Source organism: Vulpes vulpes, chromosome 8, assembly GCF_048418805.1.
Source record: "Vulpes vulpes isolate BD-2025 chromosome 8, VulVul3, whole genome shotgun sequence".
In the NCBI taxonomy this organism is placed as follows: domain Eukaryota; kingdom Metazoa; phylum Chordata; class Mammalia; order Carnivora; family Canidae; genus Vulpes; species Vulpes vulpes.
In genome coordinates, this window is record NC_132787.1 from 93,345,692 (window position 1) to 93,373,144 (window position 27,453).

Genomic DNA, 27,453 nt, shown 5'->3' on the forward strand with positions numbered 1-27,453 from the left:
TGACCAAAAGGGGCACTACCTTGATTTAGGAAAGATCAAGTAAATTGAGATAGGCACTCAGTAAGGTAGCTATCATTATTTTTATTGGATTTTTCAGACAATATTTAACTTCTGGGGAAAATACATTTGCAATAGCTGTCAATACATGGTAGTGTGATTTCTTAATTATCATACAAACACTGAACTCAACAATGAAGTGTTTACTGCAGGTGCTTGAGTCCCTTCCTTGGTCCTCACCCTGAATAGATCCTGCTGGCAGATGGCTTCCTCTGGAACAACCTTCTTTTGTGTCCTCTTACCAACCAAGGATCAGAGTGTGTGCTCTTTGGTTGCTAAAACCTTCTGAAGGTGACAGGAAAGAAGAGTTAACATGTGATAGAGGAATGGGGAGCTTATGAGAGCAGAAAGAGTTCCTCAGCCCAGCTGACCTGACCTCCCTGAAGCTTAGTCCTGCCAGAGGTGAGTGACTCATCTCACAAGCAAAGGCCCCACCTAAACCTGCCTCAGCCTCTGCTCACTCTATCTGGATTCAAAACATGCAGAGATTGAGATACAACCAACCCTATCATGGGGGAGGGGAGGGCGGTCACTGATGTGTGATATGAGTTGAAGGACTCCCTATGGGGTCCTCTTTCAGATTGTCAGGATGTCTGGAGTACTAATTTACACTACAATCATTGTGATTTAGAAAAGACTACCTTCCTTTATTCCCTTTTTTCAAACCTCTGAATCTTAATCTTCCACCTTCACTATCAGCTGAAAAATGACCTTCTCACTTCACTGAGAAAATGAGGTAAACAGAAGTAAACAATGTTCCTTCACAAAATTTACCAAGCCATATCCACATACTCTGCCTTCTTTCCTTTTACAATGCATGCATGGCTTGTCCTGTACTCCATTTGAGTCCTGAATCCCACCTCTTTACAAGTAAAGGGGGTAGGGAGCATAGGGGAACTATTTTAACAAGAAAAGTTAGAAAAGGCTTCTTCTCTGAGAAGGTATTTGTGCAGAGGTCGGGGTGAACTGAAGGAATGAGACATGGAGAGATCTGGGGAAAGACTGTTCCAGGCAGGACTGACAGAAGCAAAAGCCTGAGATGGGAGTGAAGTTGATATGCTCAGAAAACAGAAAAAGGCTGGTGAGGCTGGAGCATAGTGCATGTGGAGAGAAGGCAGGAAGTGAGATTGGAGGGGAGGCAGGTGCCTAATGGTACAGGGACTTAGAGACCATGGTAAGGAATTAGAATAAAATCCAAAGTGTGAAGGGAAGCCATTCAAAGGTTTTGAGGAGAGGAGAAATCAGGTCTAACAGTTTTAAAAGAATATAGCTTCTCCATGGAGAATGGATTATACAGGGGCAACCGCAGATGCAGGAAAACCAGTTAGGAGGCCAGTGCATTAGGCCAGTTAGGATCACAATGGCTTGAACTGGTGAGAGTAGTAAGAAACCAAAAAGTAAATAAGCAGACAGAGCTCAGTACCTGTTAAGACATGGGAAGGGAGGGAAAGTAAAAATCAAAGACAGCTCATAGATTTTTGTCTTGAAGGGTCCTGATTGTATTATAATCTGATTCCCTTGAATGAGGGGAAATCTGGAGGCAAAGCAGGTTTGGCAGTAAGAGGGACACAAATACAAAAGTAAACACTAATCCTTTGGGGGACTGGTTACATTCAAGATACTCATACCAATCAATATAACATATATTTATAAGGTATCAGTATAAATCAACTGTCTTTTTTTTCTTGCTGTCCATTTAAATCTGTTCTGTTGGGGTACCTGCATGGCTCAATCAGTTAAGTGGCTGCCTTCAGCTCGGGTCATGATCTTAGGGTCCTGGGATCTCCTGGGATAGAGCCCCATGTTGGGCTTCCTGTTCAGTGGGGAGTCTGCTTCTCCCTCTGCCCCTCCCCCTGCTTGTGCGCGAGCGCGCTCTCTCTCTCTCTCTCTCTCTCTCTCAAATAAATAAAACCTTTAATAAATAAAATAAACCTGTTCTGTTGATGTAGTTCTTCTGCCCCACTTCACCTGTTTTATTTTCTTCATTGCATTCATTGCTAGCTCACATATTACGTTTATTTGTCTGTTCCCCTTCCCCATCAAAATGTAAGCTCCTCAAGATTAGAGATTTACCTCTTTTGTTTACCAGTATGTCCCTCAAATACTGCCTGGCTCAGAGTAGGTGTTTATTAAAATTCTGAGGAAGAGGGAATCCTTGGTGGCTCAGTCAGCTAACCATCTGCCTTTGGCTCAGGTCATGATCTCAGGGTCCTAGGCTAGAGCCCAATTTGGGGCTCAGTGGGAATCTGCTTGCCCCTCTTCCTCCATCCCTCCCCCTGCTCATGCTCTCTCTTGCTCTCTCTCTCTCAAATAAAATCTTAGAAAGAGAGCAAAAAAAAGAGAGACAAAATGCATAGGGATGTGGGAGAGGGAGAGGGAGAAACAGACTACCCCCCTGAGCAGGGAGCCCAACATGGGTCTCAATCCCAGGACCTTGAGATCATGACCTGAGCCAAAGGCAGCTACTTAACTGAGCCACCCACGCACCCAAAATCTTTAAAAAAAAAATTTAAGGAAGAAAGTAACAAGCACATGGGAAGATGCTAAAACATGACAGTAAAAGGAGTTAAACTACAAAATAAAATTTTAATAAGACATCCATGTGTGAGTAAAAAAAAGTAGCTCCCTTATCCTTTGTGGGTAGGAATAGGGAAATGGAGAGACAGAAAGGACATAAGATAGAACTAACATGCCATTCCTATAATGATTTCTAACCAGGAGACGGGGAAGGTGGGCTGTGACTTCTCCAAATCCACTCCTAAAAGAAGCTCTACTCCAGGTCCTCAGGACACACAAGAGTGGAGAACTGAAGGGGAGAAGTGGCAGGTAGACCTGGAAGCAGTAGACCCAGTCACATGGCTACAAGGTTTAACTGTAGTTACCTTAGGATGAGAAACCTGTGCTGTGTGAACATCTGTATTTCTATACATTTTACATTTTTTAATTTGGGGGCTTTTACTTAAATTTTCCTACACTGGGGTATCCCTGGGTAGCTCAGTGGTTTAGCACCTGCCTTCAGCCCAAGGCGTGATCCTGGAGTCCCGGGATCGAGTCCCACATCAGGCTCCCTGCATGGAGCCTGCTTCTCACTCGGCCTGTGTCTCTGCCTCTCTCTCTCTCTCTCTCTCTCTCTCTCTCTCTCTGTGTCTCTCATGAATAAATAAATAAAATCCTTAAAAAAAAATTTCCTATACTGAATTTAGTACATGGTTCTTTTGAAAATTTTCTGCCTGTCTTGGTTGAATTAAGGGGAACAAAATTTGGGGCCTGGCTTGGGCATGGTAAGTGGTAAATGGTAAAGATGATGGTGAAACAAAAGAAGGGTTAACATTCATAAGAGGGAGGTGGGAAAATCTGATAGCTCACCCACCAGAGGGCATGTCCATTGTGTAATAACTCCCAGGGCAATTCTCCTCATTCCCTCTGAATAAAGGAAGCTGCTTCCCAGTTTCTTCTACCCAATCCCTTGCCTTGTTTGGGGTAAAGGGGTGCAGCCCACTGCCTCCTCTCTTCCTAAAAACCTGTCATACAGAGAAGCTCTCAGCTGCTCAGATTTTGGTATCAGCAATTGCTGCCCGTGTATGGCAAAAATGACCATCCCAGCTCTCACCGCATACTGGGCCCCATCCCTCTCTATCTTCTGCTGAGGGTCACAGAAGTGACCTTCAGAATTGGCCTCTTTCTTCTTTCTCTCATGAAAACATAGAGGTTCTTTTTCCAGAAGGGATGATCCTTTGTTTCTGTAGGAAGGAACCAGAAAGTATTCTCTTAAATACCCAATTCAATTGTAGCATTTATTTATTTATTTATTTTACTTTGAAGTTGCTGAGTTCAATATGAATCAATCTACACATTTTTATTTAAAAGAAACTCAAATAAAAAAAATAAAAAAAATAAAAGAAACTCAAATAAATAGCATTATCTTGTTCTAAAAATAGTTTCATTTGCAATCTCTTTGCTGCTTAATCAAACAGCTGAGGCTCTTTCAGAGTACATAACCCCCTCATAGATCTGTTTGTTGTGTCTTCCTGACGAAGGTCTAACTGCCAAAGACAAATATGCCTTCTCCACCCCCAACACCGTAACTGGGACGTTTCCCTAATTTATAGACAGAGGGTAGCTCATAGACTTAAGCCTCTAGTCTAAAATACAGGCCCTCTGGCCACTAATATGCAATATTCTCCTCATATCTGGGTCCTACTCTGCTAGAGGAGATATTTCAGGACTCCCTTTCTTTTATATCATATATAGAAATTAAATAGGAATCAAATGTTTACTATCCTAACACCTGACCCAAACAGATCCACGAGACTGTGACACTTGAGGGATTGTAGAGAAACTTACTCTTTTGAAACCTAGTATGAAAGAGTGATTTTAACTTATTCCATCTGTTAAAGGCCTTTGGCTACCAAGTGAATAGGGCTTAGTTCCAATACTTCCTATTATCCCTTAATTTCAACTCCCATTCAAAAAGCAGCCAATTGTTTGGGTTTTTTTTTTTTTTTTTAAGATTTTATTTATTTGTTCATGAGAGACAGAGAGAGACAGAGGCATGAGAGAGAAGTAGGCTCCATGCAGGGAGCCCGAAAAAAGCAGCCAATTGTTAAACCACACCTCTAGGACACTGAGAAGTCCACAATGTCCAGCTCCATCTCTAATAGTCCTCTGTTTCTAAAATTGTAATTAATCATTATCTCTGCTGCCCATGCCAGCATCAAGCATCTCTGAAACTCCTCTGGCTTCTGCCACACTGCATTTATTCATCAAATTCTGAGCCTATTCAGAAAAAGGAAAGGGTACTGCAGCTTACTTTGGGGCTTTTTTGGAACAGAGAATTGTATGCCAACCTCCTAAACAACATCACCAAAGCTCATTTTTCTTTTGCTTTAGTAGGTTCTTTTTTATTATTATCAACAGTTTTACTAGGTGTAATTTACACACCATAAAATTCACCCATTTTACATATAGAAGTCAATGATTTTTAGTATATTTAGAGTTGTACAACCATCACCATGACCTAATTTTAGAACATTTCTGTCAGTCTAAAAACCTCATTCTCATTTACAATTACTATCCATTCCCAACCCTAGCCCTAGTCCAACAACAATCCACTTCTTATCTCTATAGATCTGTCTTTCTGGATATTTCCTAGAGATAGAATCATATATGTGGTCTTTTGTGATTGTCCTCTTTCATAAAGTATAATAGTTTTAAGTTCATTCATTTAGTAACATCTATCTGTACTTCTCTTCCTTTTAATCATCAAATACTCCATGTATAGTTATAGCATATTTTTTATTTTATTTTCTTTATTTTAAGATTTATTTATTTATTTTTATTTATGATAGACACAGAGAGAAGAGAGAAAGAGGCAGAGACACAGGAGGAGGGAGAAGCAGGCTCCATGCCGGGAGCCGGACACAGGACTCGATCCCAGGACTCGGGGATCGTGCCCTGGGCCAAAGGCAGGCGCCAAACCGCTGAGCCACCCAGGGATCCCCTAGCACATTTTTTTAAAAGATTTTTTAAAAACGAGAGACAGCGCAAGAGGAGGAACGGCAGAGGGAGAGGGAGAAGCAGATTCCCTGCTGAGCAAGGAGACCAACATGGGGCTCAATCCTAGGACTCCAAGATCATGACCTGAGCTGAGCAGACACTTAACAAAGCACCCAGGCACCCTGGATATAGCATATTTAATTTATCCATTCACTAGCTGATGAATATTTGGGTTGTTTCCACTTTTTGGCTATTGTGAATAATCTTGCCAAGATCACTTACACGTAAGCCTTTATGCGAACCTATGTTGCCATTTCTCCTAGGTAGAAGTTGAATTGCTGGGTCACATGGTTATTTAACTTTTAACGTTTTGAGAAACTGCCAAAGTATTTTCCAAAGTTGCTGCACCATTTTACATTCCCTGCAGCAACTCTGAGGGATCTCATTAGTCACAATCAGATAGTTAAACATGTAATTATATAGAGAAATCTCTTATTTTAATTCTGTACCTAGGCAATTGAGATGATTCCCTCTGTCACATACTACCACCACTGTTCTCATAACATCTTTTCACTCTGGGTATACCTACTATCCACCAAAATTAGTCCAAAATTCCATTTTGTTTCGATTCCAATTAAAAATCTCCTAACCTGGGATCCCTGGGTGGCGCAGAGGTTTGGCGCCTGCCTTTGGCCCAGGGCGCGATCCTGGAGACCCAGGATCGAATCCCACATCAGGCTCCCGGTGCATGGAGCCTGCTTCTTCCTCCGCCTGTGTCTCTGCCTCTCTCACTCTCTCTGTGACTATCATAAATAAATAAAAATTTAAAAAAAAAATTATTAAAAATCTCCTAACCTTTAACTTTGAGTTAACAATTTATTTTCTGTGATTATTTCTGAATGTTTTAGCAATTTGTTCTTTAAAACCAGACAAAGTTGGGATCCCTGGGTGGCGCAGCGGTTTAGCGCCTGTCTTTGGCCCAGGGCGCGATCCTGGAGACCCGGGATCGAATCCCACATCGGGCTCCCGGTGCATGGAGCCTGCTTCTCCCTCTGCCTGTGTCTCTGCCCCCCTCTCTCTCTGTGTGACTATCATAAATAAATAAAATTAAAAAAAAAATAAAACCAGACAAAGTTAAGGAAAGTTGCCACTTCACCCAGACATGGAGGCAGGAGATGCCTGAGGTCACACCACAAGACTGTGGTATATGCCTCAGTCCTGCTCCAGCAACATGAAAGGATGGCAGGGGGTAGAAACACAGCCAAGCATTTTTAATGGAAAAAAAGCAAAGTTATGGAATAACAGACTTACTTGTAAATAACTGCTTTTTTTTCTTGCTGAGATTGCACAGGATGAGAAGCTCTTGTCAAAGGTTTCAAATCAAAACTACAATCATTAAAATTCATTTTCACTTTTAACCTTTAACAAGAAAACATTTGTGAGGACACTTTGAAAACAAAACTATCTTACATGTATACAGAAATTATTGTTACACATTGACTGCTATATATATTGTCCAAAAGACCAAAGACCATTATTTCAAACTAGTGTACATTCTTGAGTGTTTAAGAGTTACTGAAACCATGATAGAGATTGGTTACTGAGAACCTAGAACTAGGTAGACAAAGTTGAAAGCACTCCCTCTCTACTAGGAGCTTATACTGTAATGTAAAAAGAACCCATAGCAATTGTGTCATTTATGAGCATAAACATAAAGTGCTTTCCCAAGGGAGATCTGAAACACTCCAATTCTTATCCTATGTTACCATTCGATTCCTCCAGTCTTACCCCTTCTTGAGAGCTGATTGCAAGAGTGATACTGGCCCTGTGAGGAGCATCTGTTTTGCTGATACAGATTATGTCAGAACTGGTATGGTCCTGAGGCCAGTAGCAAGAAGAAATTTCCTGATCACAGCAGAAATAACATATACCCCTCGGCCAGGGAGTTCTGCATCGTGATTTTGGAACTTGTTTCTGAAACTCAGCCCTGTTTCTTAGGACTTCCCAATTTTTGTAAGCAGTAGAAAGCTTCAATCAATGACTCCTTTTCTAGGGTAGATTCAGTCATTTGAAAGTGAAAGTGTGGGCATTATCCTAACTTTCTCAGTTTATCCAGCATGCAAAGATTTGGCCACACAAAGAACTAATGGAAAGGATCAATCTGATACTGATTTAGTCTGAATGGATTTTCCTAGAGAATGTGAATTTTGAAATATGTTTTGAGAAAAGGAAATAAATGAGTATAGCAAACATCTGGATTACTGTATAAAATAAAAAGATAAGGGGCTCAGGTCATAATCTCAGGGTCATGGAATTGAGCCCCACGTTGGGCTCCACGCTCAGTGCTTAAGTCTGCTTAAGAGTCTCCCTCTGCCTCCCCACCGTACTCTCTCTCTCAAATAAATAAATATTAAAAAAATAAAAAGATGGAAAGATTTCCTGTATTGATATATCTGAGAAGGGCTAATGCATTGGGTCATTTCTCTGCAGGAGCTTTTTCTAAGCAAGCCTTTCCTTAGAACCTTAAGAATGATAATAAATAGTAAAGGAATCCAAGGATAATGAAAACTTTGGAATAGAAGGGTATTATCCAATTAGACCTTCTCAACTACCTTTCTTTTTCCTTATAGCAAACTCTTCCAACAGTCTATAATACATCTTTATCTGAAAGGACCACCAGTGTATAAAACTCAGTATGAACAAAATTGAACTTACCCACTACCTTTCTGAATCTGTTCCTCTGTGCTCCTCCCTTTTGCTAATGGCATCACCATTTTCCTAGTGACCTACAATTAAATATCAGGATCTTCTTTGCCACCCCTGGTCACTATATCTAATAATTACTTGTTCATGAAGCAAACATTGACTTTGTGCCACCCAATTACTATCCTTAAGGAATTTACACTACATGTAAAGATAGAATATATATGACATGTATATATGTGGAACAAAATATATATATTAATGGCTGACTAGGAGCTCTGAGGCAGTGAACTTAAACAGTTTTGTTTATATACTCTTAAGAATTTTGAAAAATCACATATCCTCTTCTACATTTTATTATTTTTTAAAATTTATTTGACACAGAGAAAGAGACAGAAAGAACACAAGCAGGGAAGAGAGTCAGAGGGAGAGAGAGAAGCAGGCTCTCTGCTGTGCAGAAAGCTTTATGTGGGTTTTGATTCCAGGATCCTGAAATCATGATGTGAGCCAAAGGCAGATGCTTAACCAACTAAGCCACTCAGGCACTGCCTTCCTTGTACATTTTTTTAAAAAGATGTATTTATTCATGACAGGGGGGCGGGGCAGAGACACAGGCAAAGAGAGAAGCAGGCTCCATGCAGGGAACCCTACATAGGACTTGATCCCGGGTCTCTAGGATCACACCCTGGGCCAAAGGTGGCGCTAAACCGCTGAGCCACCAGGGCTGCCCTACCTTGTACATTTTAAAGCTAACACCTTAAGTTTTCATTGTAAGTTTAAATAAGTTTGTTTCTTGTTAAGAGGAAATTTTTAAAATATCAAGTATTTATTGGGATAAAATGAGTGTTGGTCTTACTACGAAACTTTTAGAATATTTATTTGATACAATAGATTTTAACCATCATATTGATAAAGCACACCAAATCTGAAAGCAATCACATAACATGGTTAGATGAGGATTCCAGCCAATGTATTTTGAAAATTTTGGCAGTCACACAAAATATTCCAGTTATATTGAAAAAAAGTATCACTAAATTATCTAACTATTCCAAATTCAGAGCAACCCAACAAAGACTAAGTACTCTGGCTTGCTCTTTTTTTTTTTTTTTAGATTTATTTAAGAGAGAGCACAAATGTGCAAGCCAGGAGAGGGACAGAGCAAAAGAGACAGTATCTCAAGTAGACTCCCCACTGAGTGCAGAGCCTGACTTGGGGCTTGATCCCATGACCCTGAGATCATGACCTTAGCTGAAATAAAAAGTCTGATGTTCAATTCACTGAGCCATCCAAGCGCCCCTACTACCCTGATTCTAAGGCAAACCTTTAAATCAGTCAACTAATTAAAGTGAAATAAAATATATATGACAAGGAAATGCAGAAAGACCTGTGGGTTGAATTTCCTTGCTTCATCATTAAAAGAAGTCTCTCTAAAGCCAGTATTTTTATTTATCCCTTTATTTGGTACCCTAGAATTTTTTTTATACCCAGGTTGAAAGGTAGAACTTTCTTTTAAAAGTGGGTTAAGAGGGCAGCCCAGGTGGCTCAGCGGTTTAGCACCGCCTTCAGCCCAAGGTACGATCCTGGAAACCCGGGATTGAGTCCCACGTCGGGCTCCCTGCATGGAGCCTGCTTCTCCCTCTGCCTATGTCTCTGCCTCTCTCTCCCTGTGTCTGTCTGTCTCTCTCATGAATAAATAAATAAAATCTTTAACAACAACAAAAAAAAGGTGGGTTAAGAAATAATGTGAATGCAAGCCTGTCCCCAAGCAGATCAATATTTAGAAGGAGAACAAATAGACTTCAGAATCTGGAAATTGAGTCCCTTCAGACTATTAATGAATATCTACACTATTAGTGAATAGAAGCCCTCACTATATATACTAGTTTGAAATTCACTTCTTTGAGGGAACCCACTCACTCTTTGAGGCTTCACTAATCTCACAAGAAAGAAAAAAGCTCTTTAACACACACACACACACACACACACACACACACACACACACACACACAGTAGAGGCCAGGAGTGTGGGAAGCTGGGTCTGTAGTGGTGGATAGCAAGAATGAGTAGAATACACCTGAAGGCACATGCCAACAACAGAGTTAACAAGATACTGAGCCATGTGGGGATGCTAAACTTAAGACTGTCACACTGAGCTTATAAGCCTATGGACTTTTGAAGGGAGCTGATGCCGGCCCAGGTTAATGATATCCCAGCCACCAGCAGAGACAGAAACAGAAACAAATTCTCCCCCTGTTTGGGCCAATAAGCTACCCAAAGATAAAACTGTATAATTAAATCACAAATAAAATTCACTAAGCAAAGCACACAAGAAGGAAAACCATTATAATTGAGAGTTAGCAGGGAAAAACAATAGATTTAGCTTCCCCAAAAAATAATTTGAAATAATCAGATACAGAATATAGTACACCAATGTATTTTATATTTTAAAGAAAGAAATGATCCAGTCATCATGATAACAGTAAGAGCCTATCAGGAATGAACAAGCATATTGGAAGAAGGAAATTTAAGAAATTTAAATGTTAATATTGAACACAGTGAGAAAAGAATTAGTAAATTTGAAAATATATCCAAAGAAATTACCTAAAGAGATGGAAAATGTGAAAGATATTAAGATATAAGAAGATCTGGGGTGCTGGGGTGGCTCAGTTGGTTAAGCATTCGACTTTTGATTTGGGCTCAGGTCATGATCTCGGGGTCCTGAGATCCAGCCCCCGTAAGGCTCCCTGCTCAGTAGGGAGTCTGCTTCCCTTCTCTCTCCTTCTGCCCCTCTCCCTGCTTGTGCTTGCTCTCTAATAAATAAATCTTTAAAAAAAGATTCTCTCTCCCTCTGCCCCTCCTCCTCAAAAAAATAGATATTTAAAAATCCAATATATGTCTAATTTGAGAATTAGAATGGAAAGAATGAAGAAAAATCAATAAAGAGATCATTGCTGCAAATTTTCCTGACTGAAGAAAACAGAATATAGAGATACAGGAAGCACAATATATACCAGTAGGTTAAATAAAAAGAAACCCATACATAGACACCTGTAGCAAGAGTACAGAACACTAAAAACAACAACAACAAAAAATTATAAGCAGCCATAGAGAAAGGATGAAAATCGGAATGACAGCAGACATAAACAACAGAAACCAAAAACAAGAGAATTATATATTTAAAGCATTAAGAGAAAATAAATATCAACCTAGAATTTTGTATTCAGCAAATTATCTTTAAAGAAGGAGAGTAAAGATATTTCAGGGGATCCCTGGGTGGCTCAGTGGTTCAGCGCCTGCCTTCGGCCCAGGGCATGATCCTGGGGACCCGGGATTGAATCCCATATCGGGCTCCCTGCATGGAGCCTGCTTCTCCCTCTGCCTTTGTCTCTGTCTCTCTCTCTCTCTCTCATGAATAAATAAATAAAATCTTAAAAAAAAAAGATATTTCAGATACACCAGAATTGAACATTAAAGGCTGAACTTCAGAAAAACAAACTCTCTGAAACTATGGTATAAAATAGAAGCCAGATGACAACCACATGGGTTCCATCTTCTATGTAACTGTCTCTAATCTCTACACTCCTACAGATCTGTTAACTTTAGACAGTAAGTTTTCTCCTAGATTCACCCAAACTAGAGATCATTTAAATTAATAAAACTATAGAAACCACACACTGAATAATTTCAATGATAAGAAATTGATGCTTCTCTTCATTTTTAAAAAATTTTTAGAGAGGTAAGGGCAGAGGGAGAGAAGAATCTTAAGCAGGCTCCACACCAGCACAGAGCCTGATACAGGGCTCAATCTCATGACCCTGAGGTCTGACCTGAGCTAAAATCAAAAGTTGAAAGCTTAACTGACTGAGCCACCCAGGAGCTCTTTCATTTTTAAAAAACTTTTATCCAGGATCCTACTTTTATATTTTCTATTAGGCTGCATTAAATATTCCTCCTCTGCTACCATAATAACCTATGTGTATCAGTATTATCACATCTGCCACTTTGTAATGGAATTCTTTAAATAGCTATCTTCTCTATTGTGAATTCTTTATTTTTTTTCTTAAAGATTTTATTTATTTATTCATGAGAGACACACAGAGAGAGGCAGAGACACAGGGAGAGGGAGAAGCAGGCTCCATGCAGGAAGCCCAACATGGGACTTGATCCCTGGTCTCTAGGATCACACCCTGGGCCAAAGGTGGCGCTAAACCACTGAGCCACCTGGGATGCCCTATTGTGAATTCTTTAAAGGCAATTACAACTCAATACATGATTCTCTGATTGAATTAATTTGATATATGGGTTGAATTGTGTCCCCCAGAAAAAATATGTTCAAGTCCTAAACTCTGACACTTGTGAATGTGAGCTTATCTGGAAATAAGGCCTTTGCAGATGTAATCAAGTAAAAATGAAGTCATAATGGGGCAGCCCAGTGGCTTAGTGTTTAGCACCACCTTCAGCCCAGGGCATGATCCTGGAGACGGGGAATCGAGTCTCACATCGGGCTCCCTGCATGGAGCCTGCTTCTCCCTCTACCTGTATCTCTGCCTCTCTCTCTCTCTCTCTCTCTCTCTCTCTCTCTCATAAATAAATAAATAAATAAATAAATAAATAAATAAATAAATAAAATATTTTTTAAAATGAGATCATAATGGATTAGGATGGGCTCTAATCTAGTGACAGATATTTTAAGAGGGGAAATAAGAGGAGCACCTAGGTGGCTCAGTCAGTTGAGTGTCTGACTCTTGGTTTCAGCTCTGGTCATGATATCAGGGTCATGGGATGGGACCCTGCATGGATCCCCAAGCTCAGCATGGAGTCTGTTTGTCCCTCTCCCTATCCCCACTTGTACTTTCTCTCTCAAAGAAATAAATGAAACTTTTAAAGAAAAAAAATGGAGGGGGGTGGACGCCTGGGTAGCTCAGAGGTCGAGCATCTGCCTTTGGCTCAGGGCATGATCCTGGAGTGTCAGGATCGAGTCCCCCATCGGGCTCCCTGCATGGAGCCTGCTTCTCCCTCTGCCTGTGTCTCTGCCTCTCTCTCTGTGTCTTTCATGAATAAATAAAATCTTTAAAAAAAGAAAAAAAAAGGAGGGAAATTGGATACCGACACAGAGGGAAGACCACATGACAATGGAGGTAGACATTAGAGTGATTAGACTGCAGACCAACTAAAAAGATGGCCAGCAGCCACCAGCAGCTAGGAAAGAGGCAAGTAAGAAGCCTCCCCTAGAGCCTTAATAGAGGGAATGACAATGCTGACCTCTCAATTTTATACTTCAGCTCCCAGAACCAGGAGAGAATAAACTTCTATTGTTTTAAACTATCCAGTTTGTAGTACTTTGTTACAATTGCCTTAGGAAATTAATACATAAAATAACAATTCTCAAAACCAAATTCCTCTCTGACTCTTCCTTTTTCCTGGCCCTCCAAATCTGGCCACCAAAGTCTAAAATTCCTTTGTTTTATCACAATCCTTTGTTTATCATTCCTTTTGCCACTATATTGAGGCCTCTATCAACACAACATAGATCCTTATAAAAACTTCAAAGATCTCCAACTTCCAGGCCTATCTTATCTTTAATCATACACATCATATGCCAGATAAAATTTTCCAGCTTTTTATGCTTTCCTCAACTATCCTCAATGACTCTCTATATCCACATGATAAAATCTAAATTTTTAAGCTGGCATGGGAGGCTTTTCACAAAATGGCTCCAACCTAGTTTCACAGACACTGAAGAAGAACTAAACTGAGTCTATGAGGAGGCATCACACATGATGAGATAGCAAACATACCTGGCACACATATTTAAGCTGCATGGAGATCACATGTTCTTATCCTACCAATATGGAAACATCTTTCCTTCCTGGCCAATAGACATGTCTTGTCAAGAAATTATTTTCTGTTACTATGCTTCTATATCAGTAGGTTGGTCCAGTAATAAATGTGAGACCTTTCAGCTGAGCTGCTGTTGTGTTCTAATCTGTGAAGTACTGAATTCCCCCTCCTGTCAGATCTCATATAGCACTGTCTGATAGAACTTTCTCCAGAGATAAATATGGCCCTTGACAACCAAGTATTTAAAGTGTGGCTAGGGGGTGCCCATGTGGCTCTGTCTGCTAAGCATCTGCCTTTGGCTCAGGTCATGATTCTAAGGTCCTGGAAGGGAGTCTGCTTGTCTCCCCCTCTCTATCCCTCCCTACACCTGCTCATGTACTCTTTTTTTTTTAAGATCAAAAAAAAAGAGTGAAAGCAATCAATAAAATCACATTCAGAATACCCCTAGCATGGAAACTATCAGAGAATTTTTTTTTATTTTAAAGATTTTTATTTATTTATTCATAGAGACACAGCTAGAGAGAGAGAGGCAGAGACACAGGCAGAGGGAGAAGCAGGCACCATGCAGGGAGCCTGATGTGGGACTTGATCCTGGGTCTCCAGGATCACGCCCGGGGCTGCAGGCGGCACTAAACCGCTGCACCACGGGGGCTGCCCAACTATCAGAGAATTTAAAATAACTATGACTAATATGTTAAAGAATCTAGTGGAAAGGTGAACTTGTATAAACAAAATTTTAGGAGAAACAAGAACTATACAAAAAAATTAAATGGAAATGCTGGAAATAAAAGTCACATCAGAGGGTACCTGGGTGGCTCAGTTGGTTAAAGCATCTGCCTTCAGCTCAGGTCATGATCCCAGTGTCCTGGGATCAAGTCCTGCATGAAGCTCCCTGCTCAGCAGGGAGTCTGCTTTTCCCTCTGCCCCTCCTCCCTGCTCGTGCTCATCTTGCTCTCTCTCTCAAATGGTTACATAATTTTTTTTTAATCACATTGGAGACAAAGAATTCCTCTGGCAGGCTGATCAAGAGATGAGACTCAGATGAGGAAAGGCTCTGTGAACCTAAAGATAGGTAGTAAAAATTGTGCAACTGAAATACAAGTAGAAAAAAATTTTAACACAAAAGAACAAATTAAGACCTATGGAGCTATGAGACAATATCAAATGGTCTAATATACATATAATTGGAGTCTCAGAAGGAAAAGAAAAACAAAGAATGGGGCATGAGAAATATTTGAAGTGATAAAGGTTTCAAATTTTTCAAAAAAAAAAAAAGTAATGAAAGATGTTAAACCACAGATACAAGAACCTCAGAGAACCCTAAGCAGGATCAATAGAAAGGAAAATACGAAGAACAAAAACAACAAAAACCACCTAGACACATCATACTCTAATGAAAAGCAAAGAGAAAATCTTGAAAGTGCCCAAGAAAAAAGAAACATCAAAAATAGGAACAAAGACAAGAATTATAGATTTCTCATTGAAAAATGAAATGTTTGGGGGTGCCTGATGGCTCAGTTGGTTAAGCAACTACCTTTGACTCAGGTCATGATCTCAGGGTCCTTGGATTGAGCCCCATATTGGGCTCCCTGCTCAGCAGGAAGTCTGCTTCTCCCTCTCCCTCTGCCCCTCTCCCTCACCCCTTGTGTTCTTTCTCATTCTCTCTCAAATAAATAAAATCTTTAAAAAAAAAAAAAAAGAATGAAATTTAAAATAATCAGAACTATGACAAAAATTTATACTGTCTCAAGAAGAGTTTTCAAATTCTAAGAGGTTCCATAATTTCTATTATATTAACCATTACCTGCTCCTTTTACAAAATTCACTTTCTATGTAGGTTGTAGGCACCTTAAGCCACTCATCTGGAGTCATAAAATGCCTTGAGTTAGAAATACTTGGGAATCTGGAATGCAGTTTGGCCTTTTCAGTCTCTTTAAATTCTTTCATTGTATATATCTTGCCTGCAGAAAAGATTAGTAACCTAAATTAGCACCCTTAAATGCAACTCCCACTGCTCTTGAGTTATGAAATCACATAACAATTAGGCACTAAGTACCAGTTTCACACTGAAGAAGAGTTCTTTTTTCATCATCTTTGCTATATTGTGCCTTTTTCAAAGGGTCACGAAATGGTGGAATGGTAACCTGCAAGAAAAGTATGTCTTTGAGGACAGGATTGCAGGTCTTTTTCAGTCTATCCTAAGCATCTGTGTATGGCTATCATGCCAGAAGAATCAAGAATATGGTATCTACAAACTACTTAAGTAACCATTATACATAGTTAACACATTACAAAGGAATGAGGGCACTCCAATACATCTCTTAGTATGGTCCTCCAGCCATGGTTGGCTCTCTTTTAACAGCTTTTTCAGATCATTTATGGATATTCTTAGACACTATCCCCGAACTCAATAAGTGGCACTTTCTTAAAGGTTATGATGTGGTGGGCTGCCCTGGTGGCTCAGCGGTTTAGCACTCACCTTCAGCCCGGGATGGCATCCTGGAGATCCAGGATCAAGTCCCATGTTGGGCTCCCTGAATGGAGCCTGCTTCTCCCTCTACCTGTGTCTCTGCCTCTCTCTGTCTCTCATGAATGAATAATTAAAATCTTAAAAAAAAAGTTATGATGTGGAATCTGCAACTATATGAATAAATTATTCAAACTTGACTACATTAAAATCCATTGGTCTACCTTGAACTTTGAATGGATTTTTTTATCTATGTCATGGGTTGCTTATTTGGAAAAAAATTGTATCGCTGAGTTAGGTGAGATCTTCCAAATGTTAATACATTTCATTATGCTATAATCACATTCATTAAAATCATTACCAAGCTCATTAGAAGAGTCTAAGAGAATGGGGAAGCTGTCACACTCATGATATTTTTCCAAAATTCAAAATTTTTGCTTGAAAACTCACATTTTATCATTGGCAACAAATATTGCCAGTTGTTTTTCTTGAAATGACAGACTTATTTTATTAATTTTCCAGAAATTGTCTGCCAAATATCTAATACTTAATAACGAGTTTGTAAGACATTCTTTCAAGTAAAAATAATCTACCATGAAAAAGAAATTTAACCAGTATAGCTCACAATCCAATCAATCATCCTGCATTTCAAGTAGGCATCAGAAATGCTCTTGGCATGCTTCCCATTTCATCACACAGAATATTAAAAAGATGTGTATTCAGGAGTAAGATTTAATAAAATTAATAATTTCTAATGTTTGATCAAGAACATTTTTTTTAAGATTTTATTTATTTGACACAGAAAGAAAGAGAGAGCACAGCAAGGGGAGCAGCAGACTCTCTGCTGAGCAGGGAACCTGATATGGGGCTTGATCCCAGGACCCTGTGGTCATGACCCAAGCTGAAGGCATATACTTAACTGAGTCACCCAGCACCCCTGCTCAAGGATATTCTTTTTTTTTTTAAATGTATTCATGAGAGACACAGAAAGAGAGTCAGAGACATAGGCAGAGGGAGAAGCAGGCTCCATGCAGAGAGCCCGATGTGGGACTCGATCCCAGGACTCAGGATTGTGCCCTGAGCCAAAGGCAGACACTCAAAGACATGCATGCCTGATCAAAGATATTCTTAAGTGAAATTGAATTTTACTGTGAGTGCCTGACAATGAAGAATATAACAACAACCAATATGATTTGGTGATACTGACTTAAGCCATTCTAAGATACCAGCAGTTTTACCCACCACTGCTTTTGTACCATCAGAATAAATATCAACAATATGAAAAAGGTAAATGGTATTTGGCACTATTATGAAAATACTTGGCCTAATGGATCCCAAAAGGGTTTCAGGGCTCTCAGAGGTCTATATTCCTCACTTAGAGAACTGCTGTTATAATGTCAAAATGCTCAGCTTAACTTAAGAGGCCATCTATCAGCTTCATTTAGAAAGTCAGCATAGTAAAAGAACTGAAATTTTGATACAAAAAGATCTGGTTTCAGGGGCACCTGGGTGACTGTCAGTTAAGCCTTTAACTTGATTTCGGCTCAGGTCATGATCTCAGGGCATGAGATCAAGCCCTGAGCTGGGCTCCACACTCAGAGGGTAGTCTGCTTGAGATTCTCTCCCTCTCCCTTTGCCTCTGCCCTTCCTCCCCCACCCCCTAGGGGGTACCCGCTCTCTGTCTCTCTAAAATAAATAAAATAAATCTTTTAAAAAATCTAGTTTCAAATCCTAGTTCTGCCCCTTCCTAGTTATGTTACTAGCTAGCAGAACTAAAGCTCTGGCTGTTAAACTCTATTTAACTTCTACCTATTAAAATAGGGACAATAACATACACACAACCCAACTGGGGGGGGGGGCGAAGAACAAAAAAACCTTTGTCTGCAAATGCCAGCAGTTTAAAATGTCTATGACTCAAGCTAGGTCTATGACTCAAGGATTTTAATTTTGTTTACTAATATCCACTACTAGCAAAAGTGTGGGAAAATGGACTCTCCGGTGGAGGTATAAATTTATACAACCATTCTGGAGGACTATTCAGCAATATGAATCAAAATTATGCATAACCTTTAACTCAGCAATTCTACTTCTAGCAAGTTATCCTAAGGTAAACCTTAAGAAATAAATAGTTAAAGGGAAATTCACCATAATGTCACTTGTAACAGCAACAGGTCAAAAATAAGCTAGATGTTCAAAGTAGGAATATGTTTTAAAAAAAGATGATGATGCTCTGCTAGTTACAGCTGTGTGACTCTGGAAAACTAATAACCAATTTGTGTCTTATTTGCCTCATCTCTAAATAACCTCATGTGGTCGCAATGAAGATTAAAAAAAAAAAAGTCCTAACGTTTGGTTAAGCCCTCAGTGCAAGTTAGTGATTATTTCTTTTTCTTTTCTTTTTCTTTTCTTTCTTTTTTTTTTTTTTTTACAGATTATTTGAGAGGAAGAGAACAAGATGAAAGTGAGTGAAGGGAGGGGCAGAGAAAGAGAGAGAGAGAATCTCAAGCAGACTCTACACTGAGCACAGAGCCCAAAGTGGAGCTCAATCTCACAACCCTGAGATCATGACCTGAGCTGAAATCAAGAGATGGAGGCTTAACCAACTGAACCACCCAGATGCCCCAGCTGTTATTAACAGAATACTATGCAATTATTAAAATTACATACTTATATTTATGGATAAAGAAGTAAGCAAGCCATAGAACTACTGAGGAAAAAATGCAAATTATAAAACCTAATGTGTTATACCAATTTGTAAAATAAAAATGTAAAAATGTATATATACACTTACATATAGAAAGTAGTCTTGGCTATCCAAAAGGATATACAGAAAAATGTTAATGAGTTCATTCTGGGTAATGAAAATTGTAAGTGGTTTTTTAATTCTTTATTTAAAAACAGACTTTGAAGGACGCCTGGGTGGCTCAGAGGTTGAGCATCTGCCTTCGGCTCAGGGCGTGATCCACGAGTCCCTGGATTGAGTCCCACATCAGGTTCTTCACAGGGAGCCTGAATCACCCTCTGCCTATGTCTCTGCCTCTCTCTCTGTGTCTCTCATGAATAAATAAAATCTTAAAAAAAAAAAAAAAAACAGAACAAAAAATGATTTTGGGGGAGCATCTGGGTAGCTCAGTTGGTTAAGTGTCTAACTCTTGATTTCAGCTCAGGTCATGATCTCAGGGTTGTGAGACAGAGTCCTGCATAGGCCTCCATGCTGGATGTGGAACCTGCTTAAGATTCTCTCTCCCTCTCCCCATACCCTTCCCCACCCCCCACCCCCACCTGTTCTCTCTAAAAAAAAAAATCATGTATTGTAAAATTTGTAAATTTTTAAAGTCTATGAAATTTTTTAATATTACTTGTTATAATTATTACACAATATATTCAAATTTTATAAAAGTTTAATTTACTTTGGACTTTGGCTTCTTTATTCATCTCTAAGATATGGAGATGGGATACTATTCTTTTTTTTTTTTTTTTTTTTGGGGGGATACTATTCTTAAGATGTTACTGCATTCGTAGGAAATAACTAAAGGACTACCCATACATTAGGGCTACTCAAGAAAACAACCACATAATACCAAAAATAAGAAATCTATCCTACCTTAAAAAAATTCGGGTCCTCTTTGCTCATATAAAAAGGATCATACTCTTTTGGATCATAATGCTCTATAAATGCATTTCCCTACAAGAAGAAAGCAGAACTATACATGACAAGAGGTACATAATTAATTTTGAGCATAACAAGACTCTAGAGTCACACAGTTCCATTCTTCTGCTTTAAAACAGCACCAAAATAAATAAATAAATAAATAAATAATAAATAAATAAATAAAACACCACCAATGACAACTGCAAAAGGGAAAGCCAAATTTGAAATTAAACTTGATGTAGCCAAGTAATAAATATTATAGTGATAGAAGGAATCTACTTAAAATTTGCAATAATAATGAATGTTGGAACACTAACAGATTTGGGAATTTTGCTTATTAGTCAAATATCTCAGATATCTTAAAAATGTCAAAACAGAAATATTTTATAGCTTTGTAAATAACAAGTTCTAGGAAAAAAATTTATAGTATATATATACATATATCCATCCTAAATCTAGAGCCTAAATTTCATTAGTATATAAAATTAATAATTACATTTAAAAAGCAAAGAAATATGAATCTAATATGTGCATCTAAATCTAGACCTAACCCTCTTCCCTTCATCCTTTCCACATGCTCTGGACTTAAGAATAGTATATGCTGGGGATCCCTGGGTGGCTCAGCAGTTTCGCGCCTGCCTTTGGCCCAGGGCACGATCCTGGAGTCCCAGGATCGAGTCCTGCGTCGGGCTCCTGGCATGGAGCCTGCTTCTTCCTCTCCTCTGCCTCTCTCTCTCTCTATGTCTATCTATGTCTATAAAAAAAAAGAGAATAGTATATGCTATAACAGAGTAGAGATTATACATATATAGAGTCAGAGGAGCAGGCCGTTTCGATGATTATAATCATAGTTGTAAACCAACTGAAATAAGTATCAAATGAACTCTTTGTACCTTTTTATTTACATGTTTTAAAAAACCATCTAATTCTTCTTGTCTCCTTTTTCTAATCTTCTTGTGTGAACAAACTTTTTCTATAATTTTCTTCTGGAGAGGATGTGCCACATGGTCAGCCCATCTTTTATATAACACCTCTTTTCTTCTTTCATTTAAGAAGTCATGATGTAGTAAATACTTATCTAGTTCCTAATAAACAATGATAGAAAAGGCAATTATCTTAAAGCTATCTTGTTCTAAAATTTAAACTCATTTATATTCCTAATAAAAACTCAAAGTCATTCATTAATTCAATCATTTATTTGGCTTCTACTGAGTGACACACACTATACTGGAAATAATGAATAATACATAGATAAATTAGACAACATGCTTGCTCTGCCTGGAGAGACAGACCACAAAACAAATATACAAAACAATAGGAGGAGGGATAATATAGCAGGATACAGGGATCCCTGGGTGGCGCAGCGGTTTGGCGCCTGCCTTTGGCCCAGGGCGCGGTCCTGGAGACCCGGGATCGAATCCCATGTCGGGCCCCCGGTGCATGGAGCCTGCTTCTCCCTCTGCCTGTGTCTCTGCCTCTCTCTCTCTCTCTCTGTGTGACTATCATAAATAAATAAAAATTAAAAAATATATATATAGCAGGATACACACTAAAAAAAACAGAGACTCATACATCAACGTTCATAGTAACATTAGTCACAATAACCAAAAGGTGAAAGCACTCCAAGTGTCTGAACAAACGGATATATAAACAAAATGTGGTATATACACAAAATGGAATATTAGGCAGCCATAAAATGAAGTTCTGACACATGCTACAACATGAATGAGTCTTGAAAACAATATGCTAAGTGAAATAAGCCAGATACAAAAGGACAAATATTTTGTAGGATCCCACTTAATGGAATTATCTAGAATAAGCAAATTCATAGAAACAAAAAGTAAATTAGAGGTTATTAGAGGGACCTCTGGGGGCTGGGGGGATGAGAAGTCATTACTTCATGTGTGTAAAGTTTTGGCTGGGGTGATGAAAGTTTTAGAAATAGATAATGGTGATGGTTTCACAACATCCATCTATTTGGAAATAGTGATGATGGTTGTACAACATGTGAATGTAATTAATGTCACTGAATTGTACACTTAAAAATGGTTAAAAATAGCAAAGTTATGTTAGATATATTTTACCAAAATGGTAAAAAAAAAAATGACTCGTTTTTCTTTTTTAGGGGCACCTAGGGGGCTCAGTCTGTTGGGCATCTGCCTTTGGCTCTGATCATGACCTCAGGATCCTGGGATTGAGCCCTGTGTCAGGCTCCCTGCTGAGTCCCTCCGTCCCTCCTTCTCTCTCTCCCCCTTCCCCTGCTCATGCACTCTCTCTCTCTCAAATAAATAAATCTTCCAAAAATTTTTTTTTCTTTCTTTTTAATTCCTAGAGTGGGACACCTTTGGGAAGGGCCTTAAAGAATGAACAGTTATCTAGGAAGAGTAGGGATGAGCAAATGTGGAAGTATATTCTATGGAGGGAAAAAAAAATAGAGAGGCACACGCATAGCACAACCTGGATGAAATGGCAAGCAACCTGTAAAGAAAATGATTTAGACTATCAACTAAAACTTATCCACTTATCTATCTTTCATCTAGCAAATGAAATCATGTGATTCCTACAATCAACATAAAATTCAAAATGAAAAATAAATAAACTAAGAACCTTGAGAGCTTCTCTAGGTTATATCCCTCCCTAGCTTCAGGTCATAGCACTCTCCAACTATTCTCACTGAATAGCTTCTTTCATTTTTAAACAACTCTAAAGAAAATTTTTCCTTGGGATCCCTGGGTGGCGCAGCGGTTTAGCGCCTGCCTTTGGCCCAGGGCGCGATCCTGGAGATCCGGGATCAAATCCCATGTCGGGCTCCCGGTGCATGGAGCCTGCTTCTCCCTCTGCCTGTGTCTCTCTCTGCCTCTCTCTCTCTGTGTGACTATGATAAATAAATAAAAATTTAAAAAAAATTTTTTTTCCTTATAGGTTACCCACTCCAATGTTTATTCTACATGGACCTTTATCTTGTCTTATAAATAAGCCCATCCTATTAAAACCTTAAAAAAAAAAAAAAAAAGCCTTCTTCTTACCTATGCGTACCTGAGTAATAATTGGTCAGCGTCTTCCAAAAACAGCTCTTAAAACTCTTAAGAATACACAGTGACTCTACAGAATCTCCACTAGATGAAAGGAGTTGGGGAAAACTCTTCTATAAAAGTATCTGTGTGGGGTCCTGGGTGGCTCACTCAGTTAAGCATTTGCCTTTGGCTCAAGTCACGATCTCAGGGTCTGGGGATGGAGCCCCACATTGGGCTCCCTGTTCAGCGGGCAGTCTGCCTCCCCCTCTGCCCCTCCCCCTGCTTGTTGTTCTGTTGCTCTCTCTCCCTCAGATAAATCTTTTAAAAAATAAAAGTATCTGTATAAGAATCCCCACAACATATAAAAAGAGGAAGGAAGCGGGCACCTGGCAGTCAGTTAACTGTCTGCCTTCTGCTCAGGTCATGATCCTGAGGTCCTCAGATCAAGCCCTATATAGGGCTCCCTTCTTTTCCCTCTATCTCTGCCCCTCTCTCTCTCTCTCTCTCTCTCTCTCATGAGTAAAGAAATATTTTTAAGCAGAGAGAGAGAGAGAGAGAGAGAAGTCAATTAAAGTCTCAGAGATCTCTTAAGGTTAATCCTAAGAGCTGAGTGTTTTCAATTCTATTTTCTATATTTTCTAAAATTTGTATAATGAGGGGCACCTGGGTGGCTCCATGGGTCTACCTTTGGCTCAGATCATGATCTCAGGGTCCTGGGATCAGGTCCCACATCAGGCTCCCTGTAGGAAACCTGCTTCTCCCTCTGCCTGTGTCTCTAACTCTCTCTCTCTCTTTCTCATGAATAAATAAAAATTTAAAAATAAATAAATAAAATTTGTATAATGATGATGCACCACATCTAAAATGGATAAACAGAATTTTTAATTATGACACATTCTGTAGCCAATTCTTACCTTAATTACATAATTTTCTCTATATAATATTGATTGAATAGCTGTATCAATATCTTCTTTAGCTAATGCCTAAAATGACAAGAATTAAATTTTGAAAATCAAATCTTAAATCAAATTATTGGGGTCCCTGGGTGGCACAGTTGGTTCAGCATCCGACTCCTAGTTTTGGCTCAGGTCATGATCTCAGAGTCCGAGATCATGCCACATGTCAGGCTCCTCACCCAGATGAAGTCAGCTTCAGTTTCTCTCTCCATCTCCCTCTGCCCACCCCCCACTCACTATCTCTCCAAAACAAAAAAAATAAAATTTAAAACTCAAACTAGAGTTGCTATTCCTGGCAAACTTGTTGTTCTCAAAAACCAAGATGGGTACAGAATTAATATTCAGGACAAAAACATAAAAAACAACAATCTGAAAACACTGGAGTCTGACCAAAAGCAGAGAGAAACAAGAACGTAGTCAACCCTTGGAAAAAGAGAATAGCACTGGCATAAGCTTTCAGTTTTTATGGACTTTTGTCTAAAAGCAGGCCTCCATTAGAACTAAAGCAGATGGCTTAAATCAGAAACATGCTGTTTTACTGAATTCAACAATTAGAAGACAGGGGCGCCTGGCTGGTTAGTCAGAAGAGCATGTAACTCTTGATATCAGGGTTGTGAGTTTGAGCCCCATGTTGAGTGTACAATTACTTAAAAAAATAAACTTAAAAAAAAAAAAGAACTAGAAGACAGAGTTCAGGACAACCATAGGAGCTGGAAAGTCAAAGGAGAAATACCTGAAATGAGAGAGCCATAGAGGGAGTTGCCACAAATTTCACAACATTACTGGCCAAATCTCTGGTGGATCCTTGAACTATGTATGTAGAGGGCAAACTCTACAGTTTAACAGTTTTATAAAAAGTTATAATCACTTACTATATGACCCAGTCATTCCACAACTAGATACTTACCCAAGAGAAATGAAAGCATATGTCCATGTACATGAGTGTTGCTAACTTTATTTGTAATAGCCAAAAAAATGCAAATAAACCAAATTTCCATTAGTTGAATGGACAAACTAGCATATTCGGGGGGGAAAAAAAAAAGCAGGGGCTGGGGGTGAAGTACTGATACATGTCACAATATAGATGACCTGCAAAATAATTATGCTAAGTGAAAGAACCAGACAAAAAGAATTCATGCTGTAAGATTACATTTGTATAAATTTTTTAAAAGATTTATTTATTTATTTATTTATTTATTTATTTATGAATGATAGACATAGAGAGAGAGAGGGGCAGAGACACAGGCAGAGGGAGAAGCAGGCTCCACGCCGGGAGCCTGACATGGGACTCGATCCCGGGACTCCAGGATCATGCCCTGGGCCAAAGGCAGGCGCCAAACCGCTGAGCCACCCAGGGATCCCCTGTATAAATTTTTTTAAATGCTACAGTATAGTGACAAAAAGCAAATCAGGGATTGTCTGAGGGTATGCAACAAGGGAAGGATGTCAAAGGGACACAAGGAAACTTTGAGGGGCACCTGGATGGCTCAGTGGTTCAGCATCTGCCTTTGCCTCAGGTCATGATCCCAGGGTCCTGGGATGGAGTCCAAGTCCACATCTGGCTCCTTACAGGGAGCCTGCTTCTCCCTCTGCCTATGTCTCTACCTCTCTCTGTCTCTCATGAATAAATAAAATCTTTAAAAAAAAAAAAAAAAAAAAAGGAAACTGAGAACACTGAATATGTTCATTGTCTTGATTGTGGTGATGAATACATACATCAAAATTTATCAAACTGTACACTTTACACATATGCAGTTCATGGTCTATCAGTGAATACCTTAATAAAGATGTTTGGAAAAAAAGAAATTACAAAAACACATCTATAATTTCAGTGATGCAGTTAAAAGAGTGCTTCAGGCCAAAGTTTGTAACTTTGTTATATAGAAAAGACAATTAACAATGAACCCACCTTAAGAATCTAGAAAATGAATAGCAAACACAAAGTTAGTAGTGACTGAATAAAAAGCAGCAACGAAATAGAAAACACAGGAAAAATACTAAGCACAAGCCACTTTTCAGTGCAACTACTCAAATACAAAAATGCAAAATGCCATGTTACTATTACCTCCACAAAACAAAGTGGCTGTGGTTCCAACCAGTCTTTCGAGCTCTTGGGCCTGTGAAGTTTGTCAGTTATCAGATCATCACTGACGAAATTTCTCATCGCGGTCACAAATAACACAGCCCCTAGGAAAACTTTAAAAATGCAGCTTATTCAGTTAATGAGAATTCACAACCCTACTTTTCTGTTACTTCACCATCAATCTTTGCAACCACGAACGGGTGTGGAACGGATTCTGAATTAGTAGCCACCCCCACCTTCCTTCATGAGCGGCCTTCACCACAGTTTCTGGGGAGGCCTCCAGAACTAGCCACTTTGAAGCAGAGGAGGTTCTCCCTGGGCTGACCCCGGCGTCCCCCCCACCGAATTCCAGGCTTCCCACGTCCTCCAACAGCACGGCCCTCTCGAGCCGGCGCGGCAACTACCACCCAGACCTCTAGGGGTCGCGCTGCAGCAGTTTTCAGACTCAGGACGCGGACCCCCGAGAAGAGCTGCAACTTTCTGGCTACGGAACCCGCACGGGCAGGGCTGCTTGGAGAGGGGGAGGGGCTCTCACACAAAATTTGCATCCCCCCCCCCACCATCCCCTACACACAGAAGGACCGTCGTCTGAGGGGGGAAGCGGTCATCAGGGCTCGCACCCGTTGTAGACCTACAGCACCCACCGCCCCGTCCCTTCCCTCCCACCCCGTCAACAAGAGGCGTGCGTGCCCCGCCCTGCCTGACAGGAAAGCTGCAGACCGCCACAGGTACCTCAGCCCCCCGCCCCTCCCAAGACTGGCTGGGCCTTCGGCTCCCTGCAGCACGCGGGGCTCCGGGCCCACGGCCCACCGCCCCGCACTGGTCGGCAGCGACCGGAGAGCGCGCCAGCTGAGTCCCTCAGCCCCGTGAGCTCGGGCCTGTCGCCTCAGAATGACAGAATGTTCGTGTCCAGTGTCTCCTTGACGCAGCCCCGCGCCGCGACAGACGACAAGTCAGGATTCTGTCAAGCGGCCCGAGCCCCGCGGCTCCGTCCCTAAGCTTCGCGCAACTGCGCACGCGAGCCCAGCGCCGCGGGGGAGTCACCAGGGCGCCTGTGGGGGCCGACCCTGGTGGGCGGGGCGGGGCCAGCGAGCCAAACAGGAGCGCTCCTCGGTGACGGGCAGATGTCTTAGCCAATAGCTGGTCCCGTCGCCTTCCCGCCCCGCCCTCCCCCGCGTCCGTTG

General features: G+C 40.1%; 1 protein-coding gene across 8 annotated transcripts; it reads right to left on the reverse strand.

Moving 5' to 3' along the window:
* Window positions 1–61: 61 nt before the first annotated feature.
* FAM228B (family with sequence similarity 228 member B) lies at window positions 62–27,338 on the reverse strand. 8 transcript variants are annotated; one of them, XM_072767569.1, is made up of 10 exons: window positions 27,002–27,288; window positions 26,252–26,382; window positions 24,145–24,213; window positions 21,110–21,301; window positions 20,169–20,249; window positions 16,154–16,241; window positions 15,902–16,058; window positions 6,865–6,972; window positions 3,668–3,797; window positions 62–342 (listed from the first exon to the last, which is right to left on the reverse strand). In XM_072767569.1, exons 2-10 carry the CDS (start codon window positions 26,348–26,350, stop codon window positions 310–312), a joined length of 957 nt encoding a protein of 318 aa, XP_072623670.1. In that variant the 5' UTR covers window positions 26,351–26,382; window positions 27,002–27,288; the 3' UTR covers window positions 62–309. The 8 variants fall into 8 exon arrangements, with proteins under 8 accessions (XP_072623670.1, XP_025839726.2, XP_072623672.1 ...); XM_025983941.2 differs by lacking the exon at window positions 27,002–27,288 and having other exon boundaries at window positions 26,252–26,744; XM_025983939.2 differs by lacking the exon at window positions 62–342 and having other exon boundaries at window positions 3,235–3,797.
* Between the last annotated feature and the right edge of the window lie 115 nt (window positions 27,339–27,453).

Excerpts from the sequence above, each read along its gene's own strand:
- FAM228B (XM_025983939.2), bottom strand. The coding sequence starts at position 26,350 with ATGAGAAATTTCGTCAGTGATGATCTGATAACTGACAAACTTCACAGG. Across the intron at positions 16,242-20,168 it reads AGGACCCGAATTTTTTTAAG|GTTACCATTCCACCATTTCG; the intron begins GTAGGATAGATT and ends CTTTTCTTGCAG. Across the intron at positions 6,973-15,901 it reads GAATTTTGTAAAAGGAGCAG|GTTAAAAGTGAAAATGAATT; the intron begins GTAATGGTTAAT and ends TTCTTGTTAAAG.